Source organism: Herpailurus yagouaroundi, unplaced genomic scaffold (genome assembly GCF_014898765.1).
Source record: "Herpailurus yagouaroundi ecotype Mexico unplaced genomic scaffold, PumYag 77, whole genome shotgun sequence".
In the NCBI taxonomy this organism is placed as follows: domain Eukaryota; kingdom Metazoa; phylum Chordata; class Mammalia; order Carnivora; family Felidae; genus Herpailurus; species Herpailurus yagouaroundi.
The window spans coordinates 87,705,468-87,723,072 of NW_024412388.1; the positions used below are offsets into that span (position 1 = coordinate 87,705,468).

Consider the following 17,605-nt stretch of genomic DNA (forward strand, 5'->3'; position numbering starts at 1 on the left):
AGGGTACTCAATTCTGAGTCTAGAAATGGAGATGAGAGGGTGGATTGAAGAGAGCTAGGAAACAATGAGTGAACAGAACAAATTGGGAGGTAATCGTTGAGAACAAAACTGAAATAGGCATTGATTTAGATTTTAGACATGTTTAAGTTTTATCGTATTTTATTTATGGAAATGTTATATGAGTGAAGGTACATGTAAAGAGCCAAAGATATAAGAAGGGAGGCTGAGGATGGGATGATATTCTTGTTAACTGAGGTTAAGAAGGAAAAGCAGAGTTGGGGTGGGGGGTGCAGGCGAAGGAAAGCTAAGTATTTTGGTTTGGAACATATTTAGTGTAAAGTGGAATATCTGTGGAGAAACATAAACATTGAAATGTAAAGGCTCTGCTTTGTTACTTGTAAAATAAGGATAATAACGTTAGCCCTCCCTTTTCTATAAGGATGTTGTAAAGCCTTACATGAAAAATAGAAATGAAATTGCCTTGAAAAACAGAAAGCAAAGCAATGGACAATGGAAAGGGTTCTTTTGGTTATGGTTTTTTATTTACTTTTTAATTTTTTAGTGAACATTTTTTAAATGTTTTTTTCAACGTTTATTTATTTTTTGGGACAGAGAGAGACAGAGCATGAACGGGGGAGGGGCAGAGAGAGAGGGAGACACAGAATCGGAAACAGGCTCCAGGCTCTGAGCCATCAGCCCAGAGCCCGACGCGGGGCTCGAACTCCCGGACCGCGAGATCGTGACCTGGCTGAAGTCGGACGCTTAACCGACTGCGCCACCCAGGCGCCCCTTAGTGAACATTTTTAAAGAAGGGCAAGAAAAGCTAATTGCAAATCAATTACACATTTTAGCCACTTTGATGGGCCAAACTTTACCTGAAGGGCTGAAATATCATATAAATATAAGAACTCATTACTTATATAGAGACATGTTTGGTTTCTTTTTCAGCGCATACTTCGTATTCCAAGAGTAGTTTCTAATGGAGTTTAATAAAGACACTGGAGAGAGAATAAAAATACTTTTTTATTATTTTGGTTCACATTGAAGTTGAAGCTAATGAATGTCTTAAGCTCTTGGGGGAGGGGAAGAGAAACTTCACTGACAGAAGTGGCACTGACTCTATTTGTCATGACTTTATAAATGTGACTGGAGTTGTTTTTTTTTAATAAAAAATCTTTTTATTTTTTATAGCTGTAGATTGCATGCATATCAATTACAATAACGTCTGAACCAAGGCAAGTGTTAGAACCTTTCTTTTTTGCTATTTCTGTGTTGCCGCAGTTGCTAATTTCAGAAGAGGAGTTTGCAGTTAAATTTGATGAAGCACACCACATCTGCTCAATTTCAGTCAGATTCTAATGGGGCTGCCAAGAGGCTGCGTTAGAATTAGAAAGAATGTTTTCCTGACTCAAATAGTTATAGGAGCCTTATAATAGACACTCTGGGTCACTGAATCTGGCAAGAAGGTGCCCTAAAGACTGGATTGTAGAAAAATAGTAAGATTTGTAAAATATTAAATCCCTTTAGAGTTCTTATAGAACAACTGAATCTTGAGTTCTGAGGGAAAAAAAATACTGATATTAGGATGTTGATAGAAGCAAGTTTTCCTCTCTGCTGAAATTCTTGGATTACAAGACAGATAACAGACATTCAGTGCTTGTCATAAAGATGTTAATAAATTTGGGATTAAATTAGATTGCATTGACATAGTGGTGATCTTTTGGGTCATGGTTCTTTGAGAATATGATGAAAGTTGTAAATCCTCTACATGAAAGAATGTATAGCCACATATAAACACTATGTTTTCAGGGTTCATCCATCCCCAGAAGTGTATCCTTAAACTCTGAGTTAAAAAAAAAAAAAACCTTCTGTAATAGAGAAATATTAAGAAATATTTGATCTACGGATAAATAGGAACATAAGGAAGAGGTTACATTTTGTATGGGGATGGGATTGTGACATTCCATTCTTTGACTGAATTTACCATGGTAGGCTGCTTCTAAGAGAGATCTCTCTTCACTATTCCTCATTACATCACTTCCTACCCACCTCTGCCCTAGTAAACATCCACTCACTTTTATGACTTAAAGTATTTATTTCCTTCACAACAACTAGTGCAATCAGAACTTATTTTTCATTGCAGCCTGTTCTAACTAAAATTTAAGCATATGAAGACTTTGTTGACAACTGTATTGTCTAGCACACAGTTTTGTTCAGGAATTATTTTTCAAATAAACGAATAATGCAGTATTAACTAGTTGGAAAGCCCATAACACTATATATTGGTAATATATATGAATTCATGTGAAGTTAAGAGTGATACAGGGGCACCTGGGTGGCTCAGTCAGTTGGGCATCCGACTTTGGCTCAGGTCATGATCTCGCCATCTGTGAGTTTGGGCCCACCGTCGGGCTCTGTGCTGACAGCTCAGAGCCTGGAGCCTGCTTGAGATTCTGTGTGTCCCTCTCTCTCTGCCCCTCCCCCGCTCACATTCTGTCTCGCTCTGTCTCTGTCTCTGAAAATAACCTTAAAAAAAAAAAAAAAAAAGAGTGATACAAAGAGCTTAGCTGGGTGTGTCTTACCAAGCTCAATATGATAAATTTCTCTGACATGCTTAAATTTAAAATGGCTAATGTTTCTTTTAGTCAGTCTGTTTCTTGAGATGTCTTCAAGACCTTTGTCATAAATATTCATTTTTTGGAAATGTCTGTTGATAATGTGATACTTCCAGGTCTGGCTGCAGTAGGGAATGATATATTATGGCAATATTTTAGTTTATTTTCTTTAAGAAAATGGGTGCAAGCTCTTCTAGGCAGACTATGGCACTGGTAGGGATGCAAATTAGTACTGAACTGCATTTGTGTGTATGGTTTATCAAGAAGCTTCTTGCAGCACTAAGGTATTCCTGATAACTTCTCCACATTTACCATGCTGTTTCACATCTGTAACTAGGATTAATGTTTTAAGATGGTTGTAGTTATGAAAGGTACTGTGTACTTTTGGCAAGGTACAATTCTATGTCGTTATATCGTTTCCAAGTTGTGTTTAATAATAATTTATACTTGTAAAGCTTATATGGCAATCAATAAACTGAGCTTCAAAGGGGATAAGTTTTCTGCCATCTGGTTTGACATTTTGGAGACAAAGCAGGCTCTAAACAGGATTAAAATTCCTCTAAGCGTAATGGAATTGTTCAACCCAAAGGGATAAACTGTATAACATAATTTTAAGATGGGAATCAGATAAATCAGCTTGGTAAAGTCATTTTGGGAGGCTTTCTTTCTGATTGGTTAAAGGGTAGAACAATTTTCTATTCAATAGACTGTCATCAGTTGAATTCATTATTTTATAGAAAAATAGCTAAAAGAATTTGAAGTTGGTTTTTCTCCCATAAGCTGATGTTTTCATTGTATTTTTTCCAGTGTAAGCTCAATTCAAAAGAATATATTTTATAAAGCCCCCAGACCTTCTCTGGAGAGTCACTCATTATGAAAACATTTTAGTTAAGAGATTTATTTATGCTGAGCTTGCTTAATTGTAGAACCAGAAACCGTTCCATGATCTTAATTTCAGTATGGATACAGCCTACTGAATTGAGTGATATTTAGTGCCTCTGAGCCTTTTGAGAAATGACTATTTCTAGCTATGAGCAGTCAGAGATTAAGGCTTGGTGTCATCCTATAACAGCTAAATTTTAATTTAATGCTCCCTGCCTATAGTGAGAGGTAGACCACTTTATAATAGTTCTTCTTGTGGTCGACTTACCATGTGGTGATGGAGACGGCAAAGTAACTATCTGTAAATGTCCATTGTTTTATAGCGCCTTAGGAACTCAAGGTGTACATAAAGGATATAATCATACCTTCCTTGTCAAGTAAGCAAGATGCCATTTTAAAATTCTGTTTACAAAAGTATCTGATACATATTTTTAGAAGGCATAGCTTTTAGAAACTCTGAAATGTCTATATCTTTCATATTGATTCTAACTCAAAGGGATACTTTAAATTTTGCTATCAATTACATTCAAATTTAGCATTTGCAGAAATGATTTGGTAATCCTGAGTGGTAGGGAGACCAGTAGGATTTTTCTTTTTAATTTGTTTTTTGGGGGAAAAAAGGAAAATAAAGGATTATAATATGTAACACTTACCTTAGTAGGAAAATACCTTTTATTTTTAGCAGAACATAAGAAAAACTTTATATAGTTACATTAAAAAATAATTCTTCTGTTGGAAAAATTTATACTTGTAAGTTTGGTAGATATTTTCCGGTATAAAGACCATTTTCTTAGGAATAAATTATTTCTGAAGACAGTGTTGCATTAGAAGGAGTACTATGGATTGCAAAGATGAAATGACTGAGTATGGTGATAAAAATCCAAAGATTGTGAGTTTACGGTAAATATTATCCAATTATAATGTTATATTTAGGCATCTACCATTATTTTCTTTTATCCTACATATTGATAATATACTAAAACACTATCATTTTATGAACTAATAGATGTAAGTTTAGATAATAAGTGTTGTGATTCAAGTGCCACAAATCCAGATGTCACATAAACTCAATCAGACCATGATTCTGTTGTTACTTGAATGACATGGCAGTTTGTTAATGATCTGATTAATTCAGAAAATACCAGTTGCACAGTTCATTTAGGATTAAGACTTCTGAGCTCGGATTTTTTTACTGATTGGATTATGTAGGTGATTTAAAAATATTATTTCCCTCATAAAATTTGAGATGAAAAAAAGTGATTAGAGTAAGTTGTTATTTCAGGCACAAAACTGATAATTTATTAAGAAAAATGCTTTTGAACTGTAAATGTTTAATGCAAATCACATTTTAAACTCTATGACAATAATAAAATCTGTGCTTGCCCTAGCAGCACATACACTGTAAATTGGATATGGTGATGAAACCTTACATAGAAAACAATAGAGTGCTTTACAAGCTGCACATCTCACAAAAAAGCTGTGATCATCCAGGTTTCAAATGTGTGTGATACTATATTACATCATTAAAAAAAAACAAAAACAAGTAATGAAGACCCAGATATCCATCAGAGGCCATCTCCTTAAAAATTCATTCATTTTTGAAATTGACTCTCTTCATACAAACTCTTGATATACAAAGTACTGGCTGATTATATTTGTGATGTGTATACAATGGCAAGTGAATCCCCTAAATTTTCTAACTCTCAAAAACAGAGGAGAACTCATATAAACATTTTGAAAGAGAAGACAACCTTGCAAAAGGACCTGAGTGGTCACTAAGTCATGCTAACTTTTTGTAGGCAAAAAGGAAAAGAAATCTTTGCTAAACTTTCACAGTCTCGAGAGTGAGTTATTTAATCCTATGACTTTGACAGTGAGATATTTGAGAAGTATGTTTTACTTGTGACATTTGAAATGAATTACTCTTAAGTGTTAGCATTTTTTTTTACACAATGCTTTATCTGAATTATTATATCCTTACTTTAAAAGGAAGTTGTTAGTATGTACGTGTCAAACTAAACATTTACCACAATTTAAGTTATATATTATTTGTTATAGAATATACTTTTTAAGTTATGAAACCAACCCACACTAGTTTCTGCAAAACTGACTTAGGTAAGTATTCTTAATATATGGAAAGTACGTCCAAACTCAGTGAAATGTGTGATAAATACTGATTATGTTTTTGGAGTTATTAACATAAAATATTACTAAAGCTTTCTTTTTTGGTTACATTATTTTGCACACATAGCGAATCAGGGTAACAAAGGGTTGCTTTCTCATCTTGTTTTCTGAATTGTTTTTTGTGTACATTTAAACCGCACAGACAACTTCCAAGTCTTGCTATTTTTTTTCACACTGATATTGCCAGTAACCCTCTACAGCTCATAATGTAAATCTAGATGACATCACAGGAAGTTTCTTTCTAAAAGTCTTTTTTATGTGCTTCATGTACTTTCAGATTCCTGACACAAGTTGCAAGTTGTGTTTAAAAACTTAAGTTACAACACTATATATTAGGAAGAACAAAATTTGTTTAGTTGAATAATAAATGAGTAAAATCCAGTCAAATCCAAATTTTCTGACTCTGTTGCATTTTTTGCGAGCGACAATAACGGTTGCTTTCAGTGAACAGAGTTACTCATCCTTACGGAATCAGTTTTAGCATTCAGTGTTAGTGGTCTGATAAACCTGGGGTAATATGAATATTCTACGTAAGGGATTTAGTTTGATTTTTTTTTCTTCTGGTTTATAGTTTTAAATAAAGGGTTAAGTTGAAGATAAGTTTCCTTCTTGACCACACTTGAAAATTGGCCCATAATAATTACTGAGATTAAACTTCAGTGTATTTTATAAAAAATATTACTTACTTTCACAGAAGTGAAGAGATACAATTGCACAATGGTGGTTGCAATGGTAGAAATACATATTGCCAATAAAATGTTAGCAAGAGATTTAAAAATGACTGTACAGCACCGCATCAGAGAATTCTAGAACAGCAAAATGAGTACTATAATTTTTCCATATAAATAAAATCCTTAAATCTTTTTTAGAAATGGGAGGAAAGTGCTTTTTTTTCCCCTAATTCCTACCAAAATATTTCCTGATGTAGAGCAAAAGACAGTAAAAAATGACGATAAAAAAAAAAAACATTCATGCATTTAAGCCATCATTAGTCTCTGACTCTAATATAAGGCAGATCATTAATCTTTTGCAAAACTATGACTTTAGCCATTTAAACTCTTTTTAGTGCTTTTCATGACAAGGACATGATAGGCCCTGTAAATTTAGGAGTTAAGATGTGTTTCCAACAGGCTGATTTAGACAGGCTCAGCTGTATTTTTGAAAAACCAACTTGATAATAAAAAAATGCTTTGGAGAAATGATGAGAAGTTCTAATAAAGGAACAACAGAAGGGATTCTATAGAGTTTATCACAAATGACACTGTTTAGATAAATGAAAACAAATTACATTTGCTTATGTGTCATCCTCAGTCTTAATGATGTGGAAAAGTGTGACATTGAACAGGACCTGGTGACCGTTGTTCCAGGCATAAAGAGCTCTATCTCTTGCATTGTAGTCAAGCATGGATATGTGAAAGTATTGGTTATGAAAAGGAATGTCCGTGTACTCATATGTAGAGGTTTTGGTGGAATATGAGTAATACACCTTGGCTCCAGTTAAGTGGGAGTTGGTGACATATAGTGTCCCACAAATCATAAAAGATTCCCCTGCACTTCTTTTAGGATAGCCAGTGCTCCAGCTCTTCATCACCTCCAGGGTATCTTGGTTAAGTTGACTGATGACAATATTGCCTGCATTCTGGTTAGTTGCATACACAGCCCACAACCCAATTTCATCAGCCATTAGGTCGATATCAGAGAATCCACCCCATGTATAGGGGTAAACATTGTGAAAACCAGCATACTCCAGACTTCGTTGGGCAAGCACTCTCCCCATATCAAAGCTGTATTTGATGATGATGTTACTCTGATACTTGTTAAAATAGAGTGAGCCGTTGTAGACAACATGGTTCGTTCCCGCCCATTTGAAAGGGAGGTTGTATGTCCTTGATTCAGCCCCACTGACAAAGTCTGCAATTGATTTGTACTCACGAACAATTTTATTGTTAGTATAACTGTCCATGTACCAGACCTGAGGAAAAGGGGGGAAAAAATAAAAGGAGTGACTAAACTCTGTAATTTTCTGAGAATTCCAAAATAAAGACAGAGTCAACATATATTAATATCCCTGTTCTCAGGATCTGGAAACCACATCATCTTACTGGTGACCTCTTACAATGTGATAGTACTACAGGCAAAAATAGTGGCATTTTCCATGTGGAAAGTAAACAACTGACTTTACTGCTTTGAAGTTGATTTTCTTTTTGCCCTTTTTATTTATTTGACCATTCAGTGCATATGACCGAGTGAACTAAACACGTGTCAATGCAAATCACATCACTTTGTTCAGTTTTACAATCCGTGCAATGTGATAACTGCAAAAAATACCACCTGCAGCAAATTTATTCCATCTTTTGCTCTGAAAAATATATGGTCTAGTTTTACACATTTATTTATCCTTTATTGATACCATAGAAACTTCTAGTAATGCTTGTTCACTGGATCGCCTTATAAGTACAACTACTCTTTAGTGAAACTATTTTACTAATTTAGCTACTAATCTCATTTGGATGTAACCCTTGAGAATGTTAATGTAAACTGAATTCTGTAATAGACTGTAAGTAGAGCTGTGGTAGGTTTCCAGTATGTTGATTTGCCTAATACAGGCATTGTGAGCTTATGAAAATGCACCCCAAAAGTTTCAGTGCTATTGACTTTAAAATTACCTTTAGAATCCAGAGATGCTTCACCTTGTTTAGCAAATTGGTTAGCTCTTGAGTTTGCCATTTAGTGTTATTTTTTTTTCTTACGCTAAGGAACAGGTTTTAGAAGGAGTATATAGAAAATTTTGTATACTTGTAATAAGCATTTTTTCCTAGCATAAAACAGACTATTAGAGCAATTAGACTGACTTGTGAATTGTAAGATGGAACATTTTACCAAAATAAGGTTGCTGTAGATATGCTAATGTTATCAAACTAAGAATACTTGCAAACAGTGTAACACTTTTCAAGTTGAAACTAATATTCCTGAAGAAAACAAATAGTGCAATCGATATAAAGTGCAAATAAAACATAATCCTAAGCAAAGACATTTGTGGAAGCAACATACTCGGTTATTTTTTTCAGATGCTAAAGGATCTGTCATCCAAGCACCAAATCGGGTTCCAGATGTCTTGACTGTAATTGGGCCTGTGATTTTCATCAATTTGCCACATGCTGAAATTAGAAAAACATAAACATGTTGGGTGAACATGAACAATGATTGCAACACACATACTTAAACCACAGTCAAACTCCCACCACACTCATACGATTTTCAAGAGTAAGATAGGGATCCTGAAACAAAGCAAAACCATGAGATTAATATCACATATTCTGAATTAATGATCATTCATGTAGGGTACTGTGCATTTAACTATAATTTGAACCATGAGTACTTGGCTTTTTCAGGGCTCTAAATCTCAAGAATGGGTGTTTTAAAATGGGAAATGATTTGTACAATCTGGAAAGAAATAGTGAGGAAAGCCATGGTCTTTATACCACTTTAGCAGCTGCTCCATCTTAATAAAGAAGTCAGAAAAAATAAACAAATTTACCACGGGTCTGTTTACCTGATCACCTGCTCTCCTATCCCTCCTCCACCCCATGCCTTGAGATTTTGGACAATTTATGCAGGCCAGAAAGAACTCTGTAAGCTGATTTAAAGTTTGTGTTGGTGAATGAGCAGCTCCTTTGAAAGATAAATGTATAGAATATACAATAAAAATTCAGTCTACCTGAAAGAGGTAGAGTTTTGAAGGGTATGCCTTGTGCAGATGGCAGGGCCTGATACAGCAGCCATTGGAGGTGCAAACAAACACAAAATCACAAAAAACTCAAGCCCTCCAGACCCTGTAGGCACATGCAGTGAAAGATAGAGTATCAATCAATGTAATGCACATGAAAAATTAATGACTTTCTTGAAAAATTATATTTTTATCACCCTAAGTGTAAGATTTTAGGAAAGCTTCAGACTTCATAAATGCCAAGACATAAACCAAACAGAAACCCAGGCATTTTAAAAGACTTTAAATAGCAAAAATTAAAAGTGACCTTTACACATTGTGAAGGGCAGTATGAATGCCTATCAATGTTGATTGACCTTTAGTCTCAAAGAATATCCTATCCATTTACACCCCCTTTTCCCCCCTTTATGTTTTTTTACCTACTTTTTCTTTGTTGTTCTGTTTGTGCAGTGTTTCTTCCACCCTTCTCTGCCTATCCTTGGAATTTATAAATTTCTAGTTAGTTCCTATTCCCATGTATTTGGAAGATAACAGATTCCTGGGGCCCCTAGGTGGCTCAGTCAGTTAATGACTGACTCTTGATCTCTGCTCAGGTCCTGATCTCACAATTGATGAGATCCAGCCCCTTGTTGGGCTCTGTGCTGACAGTGTGGGACCTGTCTGGGATTCTCTTTCTCTGCCCCTCCCCGGCTCTCTCTCTTTCTCCCTCAAAAATAAACAAACTTCAAGGAAAAAAAAATTCATAAAGCAAATCAAGGACATAACTAACTCTCTAGCTTGGAGTTTATTTTGACTCTTTTTTTCTGTATATATGCTTCTGGTAAGAATAATTAGTAACTGGCAGAATACTAAGCTGTTCAGGTAGGATGATGATGAGTGATAACATTATATTTTGTATTATTTCAGTGATAAGTGCAAATTTAATAATCTCTAACACTTCATGAAACCTGAATGGAATACATTTTTTTCTCCTTTTGTGAAAGAAATTAGATATGATGGCATTTTTATATACTTTATATAAATGAATTCGGTTTCCTTATACCTGATAAACTCGGCAGATAATTAAAGAGATTTTATGACATTATCTATATTGAATAGCAAATTGTTGGGTTAAACCTGTTTAGACTGTATCAACTCGATGTAAACATAGGAACAGTATATGGGTAAGTGGTATTAGTTTGAACTAGACAAAAACAAATGTATTCTGAATGAATCTTGTTGAGTATGTTCTCTGAAAGCACAGTAAATGAAAGTAATATGATCTTTAATGATGTCCTATGTAAATATTTCTAAGTTCATGGATGATAAGTGCATGAAAATCTCAAGTGAATTGAAATTGGAAGATACCCCATCTCCTGAAAAACACCACAGAACATATTTGCCCCCTTAGGCATGAATAATGAATTCTTATTAAACAAAATAGAAGTAGATAAATTAGGTAAAATACGAAAGTAACTCTGGCTTAAATATGATGGACTAATAAATGTTTTCATCTTCTTTCTTATCTAAGATCTAATTAAAATGATAATAAAGGAGAAACACACGGGTGGAAAAAAGCCCAAAGCAGAGAGAATGGTATAAGAGACAGTGGAGAAGAAACTTCAACCAATTTCTAAAAGACAGAAGGTGATGGAGAGTGGTAATTAAAGATGTGGGATAAGATAAGATGCATTAGTGTCCAGGCAGAGGAGGCAAGTGCTAAGAAGGGAGCTGCTTTGCTTTGAAGAAGAGAAAGGACTCAGAAACGGTTCCTGTGAGGGTATTGGTGATATAGGGCCCTGAAAACAGGCCACCACTGAAAGCATGCCTGAAGAGCAGTTGATCCTTTCTTCATCCCTAGATCCAGGACCCCAGGAGGCAGTTTTAAAAAATCTACAAATCTGTGTTAAATACTTGAAAAGGATTAGGGCAACTAATGTAGGCATTGGAGCTCCAGAATGAAGGCTCTTGCATTCTGACATTGGTAGTCTCCTACCTTACTCACTAGGGAATAGAGTGACAAGCCCTACCTAAGTACAGTTTCCAAGTAGATTTATTGTTCAGATCTTTAAAAATGAATGGATAAGCAAAGGTAAGCACACGTTTTCAAAAAGCTTACAACAAGAATGACTAAAAGTGCAGAGAAAACAGACCCCATAAGAAGAGAGATAATACAGAGAGAAGAGATCCTAGTATCTGTAGAGTTTTGCATACTGTAAACTGTTCACTGTAAAAGGAAAACACAAAAGAGCTACTGGCAATTAAAAATAGTACATTTTTTTTTAAATTTTTTTTTCAACGTTTATTTATTTTTGGGACAGAGAGAGACAGAGCATGAACGGGGGAGGGGCAGAGAGAGAGGGAGACACAGAATGGGAAACAGGCTCCAGGCTCTGAGCTATCAGCCCAGAGCCTAACGCGGGGCTTGAACTCACGGACCGCGAGATCGTGACCTGGCTGAAGTCGGACGCTTAACCGACTGCGCCACCCAGGCGCCCCAAAAATAGTACATTTTAAAAAATAGGTTGGAAGATAAACATCGGTCTCAAATCAAAAAGATAGACAATACAGAAAAAATACGGATGCATGTAGAATCAACCCAGAAGCTCCTACATCTGAAGGCCAAGTTTTTAGAATGAAAGGAGAGAGAAAAAGTAAATTATCAAAGAAATTATACAGGATATTTCCCTAGTTACCAACCTAAAAACAGGGTATCCTCTGCCCTTCAAAAGTTTGTGTTACCCCTAGAAGTGAGAATGGCGTCACCAAACTCCCGGGGAATTCATACTACCATATGGTTCCCTGGGAACCACACTTGGCATCTTACCATCAAGCTGCCATAGCTTTGAACTATGTCTAAGAGCATCCGTGCTTTATCTGGATTTATTTTGAGCATCTGTTAGCAAGATGTGCCCTAAGGGATCAGAAAAACCTGAGAGATTATTTTTTTGGGTCTGGAAATGCTTAGAAATTTCCATATACGTTAATAGTAATTGCTTCTTTACTTTCTACCATTTTGGCTTTGGAAAGTTTTCATAGGAATTCTGTAGTAATCCGAGATAGTGGGGGAAACCTTTGTTCAGATTAAAAGGTCATGCCATAGGGGCGCGCCTGGGTGGCTCAGTCAGTTAAACATCTGACTTTGGCTTAGGTCATGATACCTACGTTTGTGGGTTCGAGCCCCACGTCGGGCTCTGTGCTGACACCTTGGAGCCTGGAGCCTGCTTCAGATTCTGGGTGTCTCTCTCTCTCTCTTTGTCTCTGTCCCTCCCCACCACATGCTCTGTCTCTTTCTTAAAAATAAACCTTAAAACATTTTTATAAAAAGGTCATGCCCTAATGAATGGAAAAAGATTTACTCTTAAAAAAATTACTGAAATTTTAGATTAATAATAGAGAAGACATTGGAACTTCTTCAGAGAAAGAATGGGAATTGGTCACGTGCAAACAGATGGGAATTAGACTGGCATTGGGCTTAGTGATACTGGATGCTGGAAGACAATAATCAGTTTATTCAAGGACAAAAAAATCAGAGGAAAATAGAGTAAGGATCTGGTCTCACATGAAAACTTTCCAAAAGTTTACCTACAGTGTACTTTTTCTTAAGAAGTTACCTGAGGATATACTGTAACAAAATAAACAGTAAGCCAAGACAGGGCAAGGCATGAGATCAGGAAAACAGTACCTTCTTGCCCAAGAAGGACAACTGTGCACTACATCTGGAGGCAGATTAGTCCAGAACAAACATCTGCAGGAAGGAGGTCTCAGAAGAGGAATTGATACAGAAATATTGGGTGAGATCCTCTAAGAAAAGGTGGGTATAGTGAAGGCAATTACTGAAGTACATACGTAAAGAGAAAATTTATTTGAACTTAACTGTAGTAATTCTCACTTTTGAATGGCACGGATATGACCTTGGACTTTTAGAGAAAAGGAATATATCAGAGTCCACCACTGAGCTCCAGAAGAACAACATGAACATGGTCATAATAATGACATAAATAACAAATAATAAAACTCATGTTTGGCTTGTAGAATCAGCCCATGAACTAATTACAGAATACTTAATAAGTATTTCATCTATTCTGTGATTATAGAAATAACAAAATGTTTCCAACCATGATAACCTAGAAGAATAAACTTCACACTATGAAAGAACTAAAAATTAGGAAAAGAGATGAAAGAAAGAATGGAGATGTAATTCACATCATACTTAAAAATAGGGTGTTAAGAGCTTTCCTGTAGTTGTTGAAAAAACAATAAAGTTGTAAATAGGAGGGTTGAAGTTACAAAGTTGCTAAGGGTTGAACTGTGAATAGTCCTAAAAGCATATAATGAGGAGACAAGGAAGTGGCTTTGGCTAAGTGACTTAAGTCTGCATTTTGCAGAGCAAAAGTCAGTAAATGTTGTCCAAAATTGATTTAAAAAAAAAAAAAAAGGAAAAATAAACATAGCATTAGAGGTCTGGATTTCACCACCTGAAGCCCTAAAGTTAAACTGAAATGTGGTTGCTCCTGGAGAAAGGAGGCTTGCTTTTTATTCTAAGCATACAATTTTCTAGTCATGTCCATACAGTAATTAAATTATAATTTTAAAAGTTAAAACAGTTGCAAAAACTTAATATTAGTCATTAAATTTAAAAAAGTAAAAATCACATCTATATATGTGCTAATGAAAAATAATTTCCAGGTTTTTAAATGCCTTGCTTCCATGCAAGTTAGGAAGTAGATGGAAATTGAAGATAGAAATAGTCTCCAAAAATGAAACCTGTTATTATTCTGATTTTTAATTAGGCTTTAATCCTGTAAGGACCAGATTGAAATTGTGTTTTTTAAACTTGCATCTCCTTCTCACAATGGACATGGCAACCTTTCCCTCTAATTATTTCAATCCTAAAAAATTAGGATCCTTACCAGGAATTACATTCATCAGTTATTTCGTAGAGAGGTTAAAAGTTAATAGGTGATTACATTTGTTAGTACATGTGTAGGAGCTGTACTCAGAGGTATTATGCATGTAATTCAAGGAGAAATGGTGTGCATTTTATTTCAAACTAATGACTATGACCTAGGAAAAACATGACCCACTTTGCACAGGAGTCTAAAATTTCTTGGAAAATATCTTAGTTTTATTTTTTAACAGTTTTTATTGGAAGTTGTATATAAGATTACTTTTTTCCTGTACCTCTCAATTGTTTCTTCCTTATATTTGCCCTCTTCCTTTCTTACTTGGTAAGATTTAGCTTTATTATGTTCGAGAATCTTTATCCACTTTTAGTCTACCGATAAGCACCTTGCTAGTGTGAGTGCCCACACGGATAGTTGTGCCATTTGCCTCTCCCACTGTACTCATTCAGTGTAGGTTATATATTTCTTCCTGTGAATCTGCACTACTTTGCCAATTTGCTGACCTTATGTAGTGTCTTCATACAACCTGCACCTTATCATCTCTTTGTAAGGGCATGGGTTGAACATTGTACTTCTGTCTGAGCTTTTGGGAAGAGGGGAAGACATCGTCTTCCTGCTGATGTGTGAAGGTGCACTGAAATGCCTTTCACAGTTCCTGCTGTAGTCAGAAGTCACAAAGGGATTCAATTTCATTTTGGCCACTGGCATTCAGTGATGGCCACAAAAGGGAAGAGTGAAAAGTATCTTTTAAAGATGAATGAACTTTTGAAAAAAAAAATACCTGAAATCTCAGAAGTCAGTTAAAACTTATCTGGATATAGATCAGTATAATGTCTCCATATGAAATATGAACATAATGGAATGTTCATTTCCATAACACCTTATATCCGGAGGAAATGGCCAAGTGAAAACACAGTAAGAAGTTATACTGATCTCAAATTGTATTAACACTAAAAGTGAATGGAGAATTTATAGTTACGGAGTTTGACTTAACATTTTAGATGGCCAGACTATATCATTAAAACTCAGAGTGAGATTTTTAACCTTTATCAGCAAAGTCACCTCCCCTAACATAGGTCTACTGCCTGATGACTGAAGCACAGTTTGGACAAAGCAGGAGTCAATATATGCCTCAGATATGTGTGTATTACATATGCTGATTCATTTTATGGGTGTGAATGAGCCTCTGGACTCAGTTTATGTAACATAGCTTTAATATGAATTGAGTTGGATAGATAAAAGCTGTATAAGAACTATATTTGGGACTAGGAATCATGCCAAGAATCTCATATAATCAACCTTTCCCAAAACTGACAGCACTTGGGGTGTCTTGGCCTCTGTGGTGTCTGGATTTACCCAGCATTGTATCCATATGGCAGAGGGATACTGCTGAGCCTAGATCACTTAGATGAGGAATTAAGATAGAATTTACACCAGGACTTAAAAGCTTCTGACACATAAACTAAAAATGATTTGGCTTTCTTCTTGTAACAATGGACATTTTATCTAAATACATTAGAGAATAAAATTAATATTTAATATTTATTTATTTATTTATTTGAGAGAGAGAGAGAGCAAGAGTGGGGGAGAGGGGCAGAGAGAGATCGAATAGAATCTCCATCCCACAACCCTGGGATCATGACCTGAGCCGAAATCAAGAGTAAAATGCTCAACGACTGAGCCATGCAGGCACCCCCAATATTTAATATTTAAATGTAAAATAATTATTCATTTAACAACCATTTCCTGAGAGCTTAAGTACCAATACTGTGCTAGGTACTGGGGATATATGGGGAACAGGGAGACAAAATAGGGCCATATGTTGTAGCTTCTCAAAATACCATTGCTTATCCTTCCCATTTCTTATTTTATTCTTTTTCTTTTTTCAATCAACAGACAAGGAAAGTTAAAGACGTTATTTTAGACTAAAACTACATTGAGAGGAAAAGGATGTAGTATCAAGTGCACTGAATATCTGTTGATATTAAATAAGAATTCTAGAAAGCCAGCCCTGAGTACTAAAATTTATAATGGCACTGTTTCCATTAAGATAATCCTCCTTGAAATTTATCTCATTTTAAACCACATTTACCTTTAGTTTCCTACAAAACATACTTGTTAACTGTCAAACATAGAAACAAGCAAGTTCAGTTAGTTTCCCATGTTTAATTTTCTATAAAAAAATGTGAGAGGGGCGCCTGGGTGGCGCAGTCGGTTAAGCGTCCGACTTCAGCCAGGTCAAGATCTCACGGTCCGTGAGTTCGAGCCCCGCGTCGGGCTCTGGGATGATGGCTCAGAGCCTGGAGCCTGTTTCCGATTCTGTGTCTCCCTCTCTCTCTGCCCCTCCCCCGTTCATGCTCTGTCTCTCTCTATCCCAAAAATAAATAAACGTTGAAAAAAAAAAATTAAAAAAAAAATATGAGGGTCTAAAAGGACACATTTAGCAATTGTATTGATTAGACCTATTTGGTCTTACATATGTGTCTTACTGGTAGTTGTCTGTGTGAAGGAAACTTACTTCTATTATTTAGTAAATCAATACAATTTTGTAAACTTTGAGATTTCAGTGAGTGGTTTTTAAGTTAGAGATAAACCGTTTTTTTTTTTTTAATGTTCTAATGTTTGTTTTTGAGAGAGAGAGAGAGACAGAACATAAGCAGGGGAGGGGCAGAGAGAGAGGGAGACACAGAATTCAAAGCAGGCTTCAGACTCTGAGCTGTCAGCACAAAGCCCAACTCAGGGTTCGAACCCATGAACTGTGAGATCATGACCTGAGCCGAAGCCGGATGCTTAACTGGCTGAGCCACCCATGTGCTCTCTGATATAAACCATTTTAAAAATATGCATGTGAAACCATGTAAGCTCTGGTTCCAAATAAAGATATTTTATATATAAGTCTCTGGCCAGAGATATTCCTGTGAACATTTATGAACTTTGTGTTTTACTTTCTTTGATTCTTCTGCGTGACTCCTCTCTCCATCATTTTCCTCCATGTCGGTCACCTATTAGCTATCTCCCATCTGCCCAGTGACTCACAGTGTGCAGTGCCAGCCTCTATATTCCTGGTGCCACCTGCGTTTGACCTGGATCCACTGTAACTTCCCATCGCACAGTGACATTCTTTGAGTAAATGAAATTTTATAGCATTAATCTACAAAGCACACTTCAAGCGAAAAATTAAAATCCTAAAGTTATAAACATTTTAAAATAATAGCTTAAATGAGTTATTTACTCATTCATTTCATTAGTCATTCATTTATCAAGCTGAGATTTAATGATCATGGAGCACTGTTCCTATGTACTATAATTTC

General features: G+C 35.7%; 1 protein-coding gene across 2 annotated transcripts in view; it reads right to left on the bottom strand.

Moving 5' to 3' along the window:
- Nucleotides 1–4,770: 4,770 nt before the first annotated feature.
- OLFM3 (olfactomedin 3) overlaps nucleotides 4,771–17,605 on the bottom strand; it is a 208,113-nt gene continuing 195,278 nt past the window's right edge. For both annotated transcript variants that reach the window (XM_040471124.1, XM_040471123.1), the window contains exons 5-6: nucleotides 8,733–8,839; nucleotides 4,771–7,653 (exon numbers count right to left, since the gene is read on the bottom strand). In XM_040471124.1, coding sequence (XP_040327058.1) covers nucleotides 6,976–7,653; nucleotides 8,733–8,839 — 785 coding nt within the window. In that variant the 3' untranslated portion in view covers nucleotides 4,771–6,975. The remainder of the gene's footprint in view (nucleotides 7,654–8,732; nucleotides 8,840–17,605) is intronic.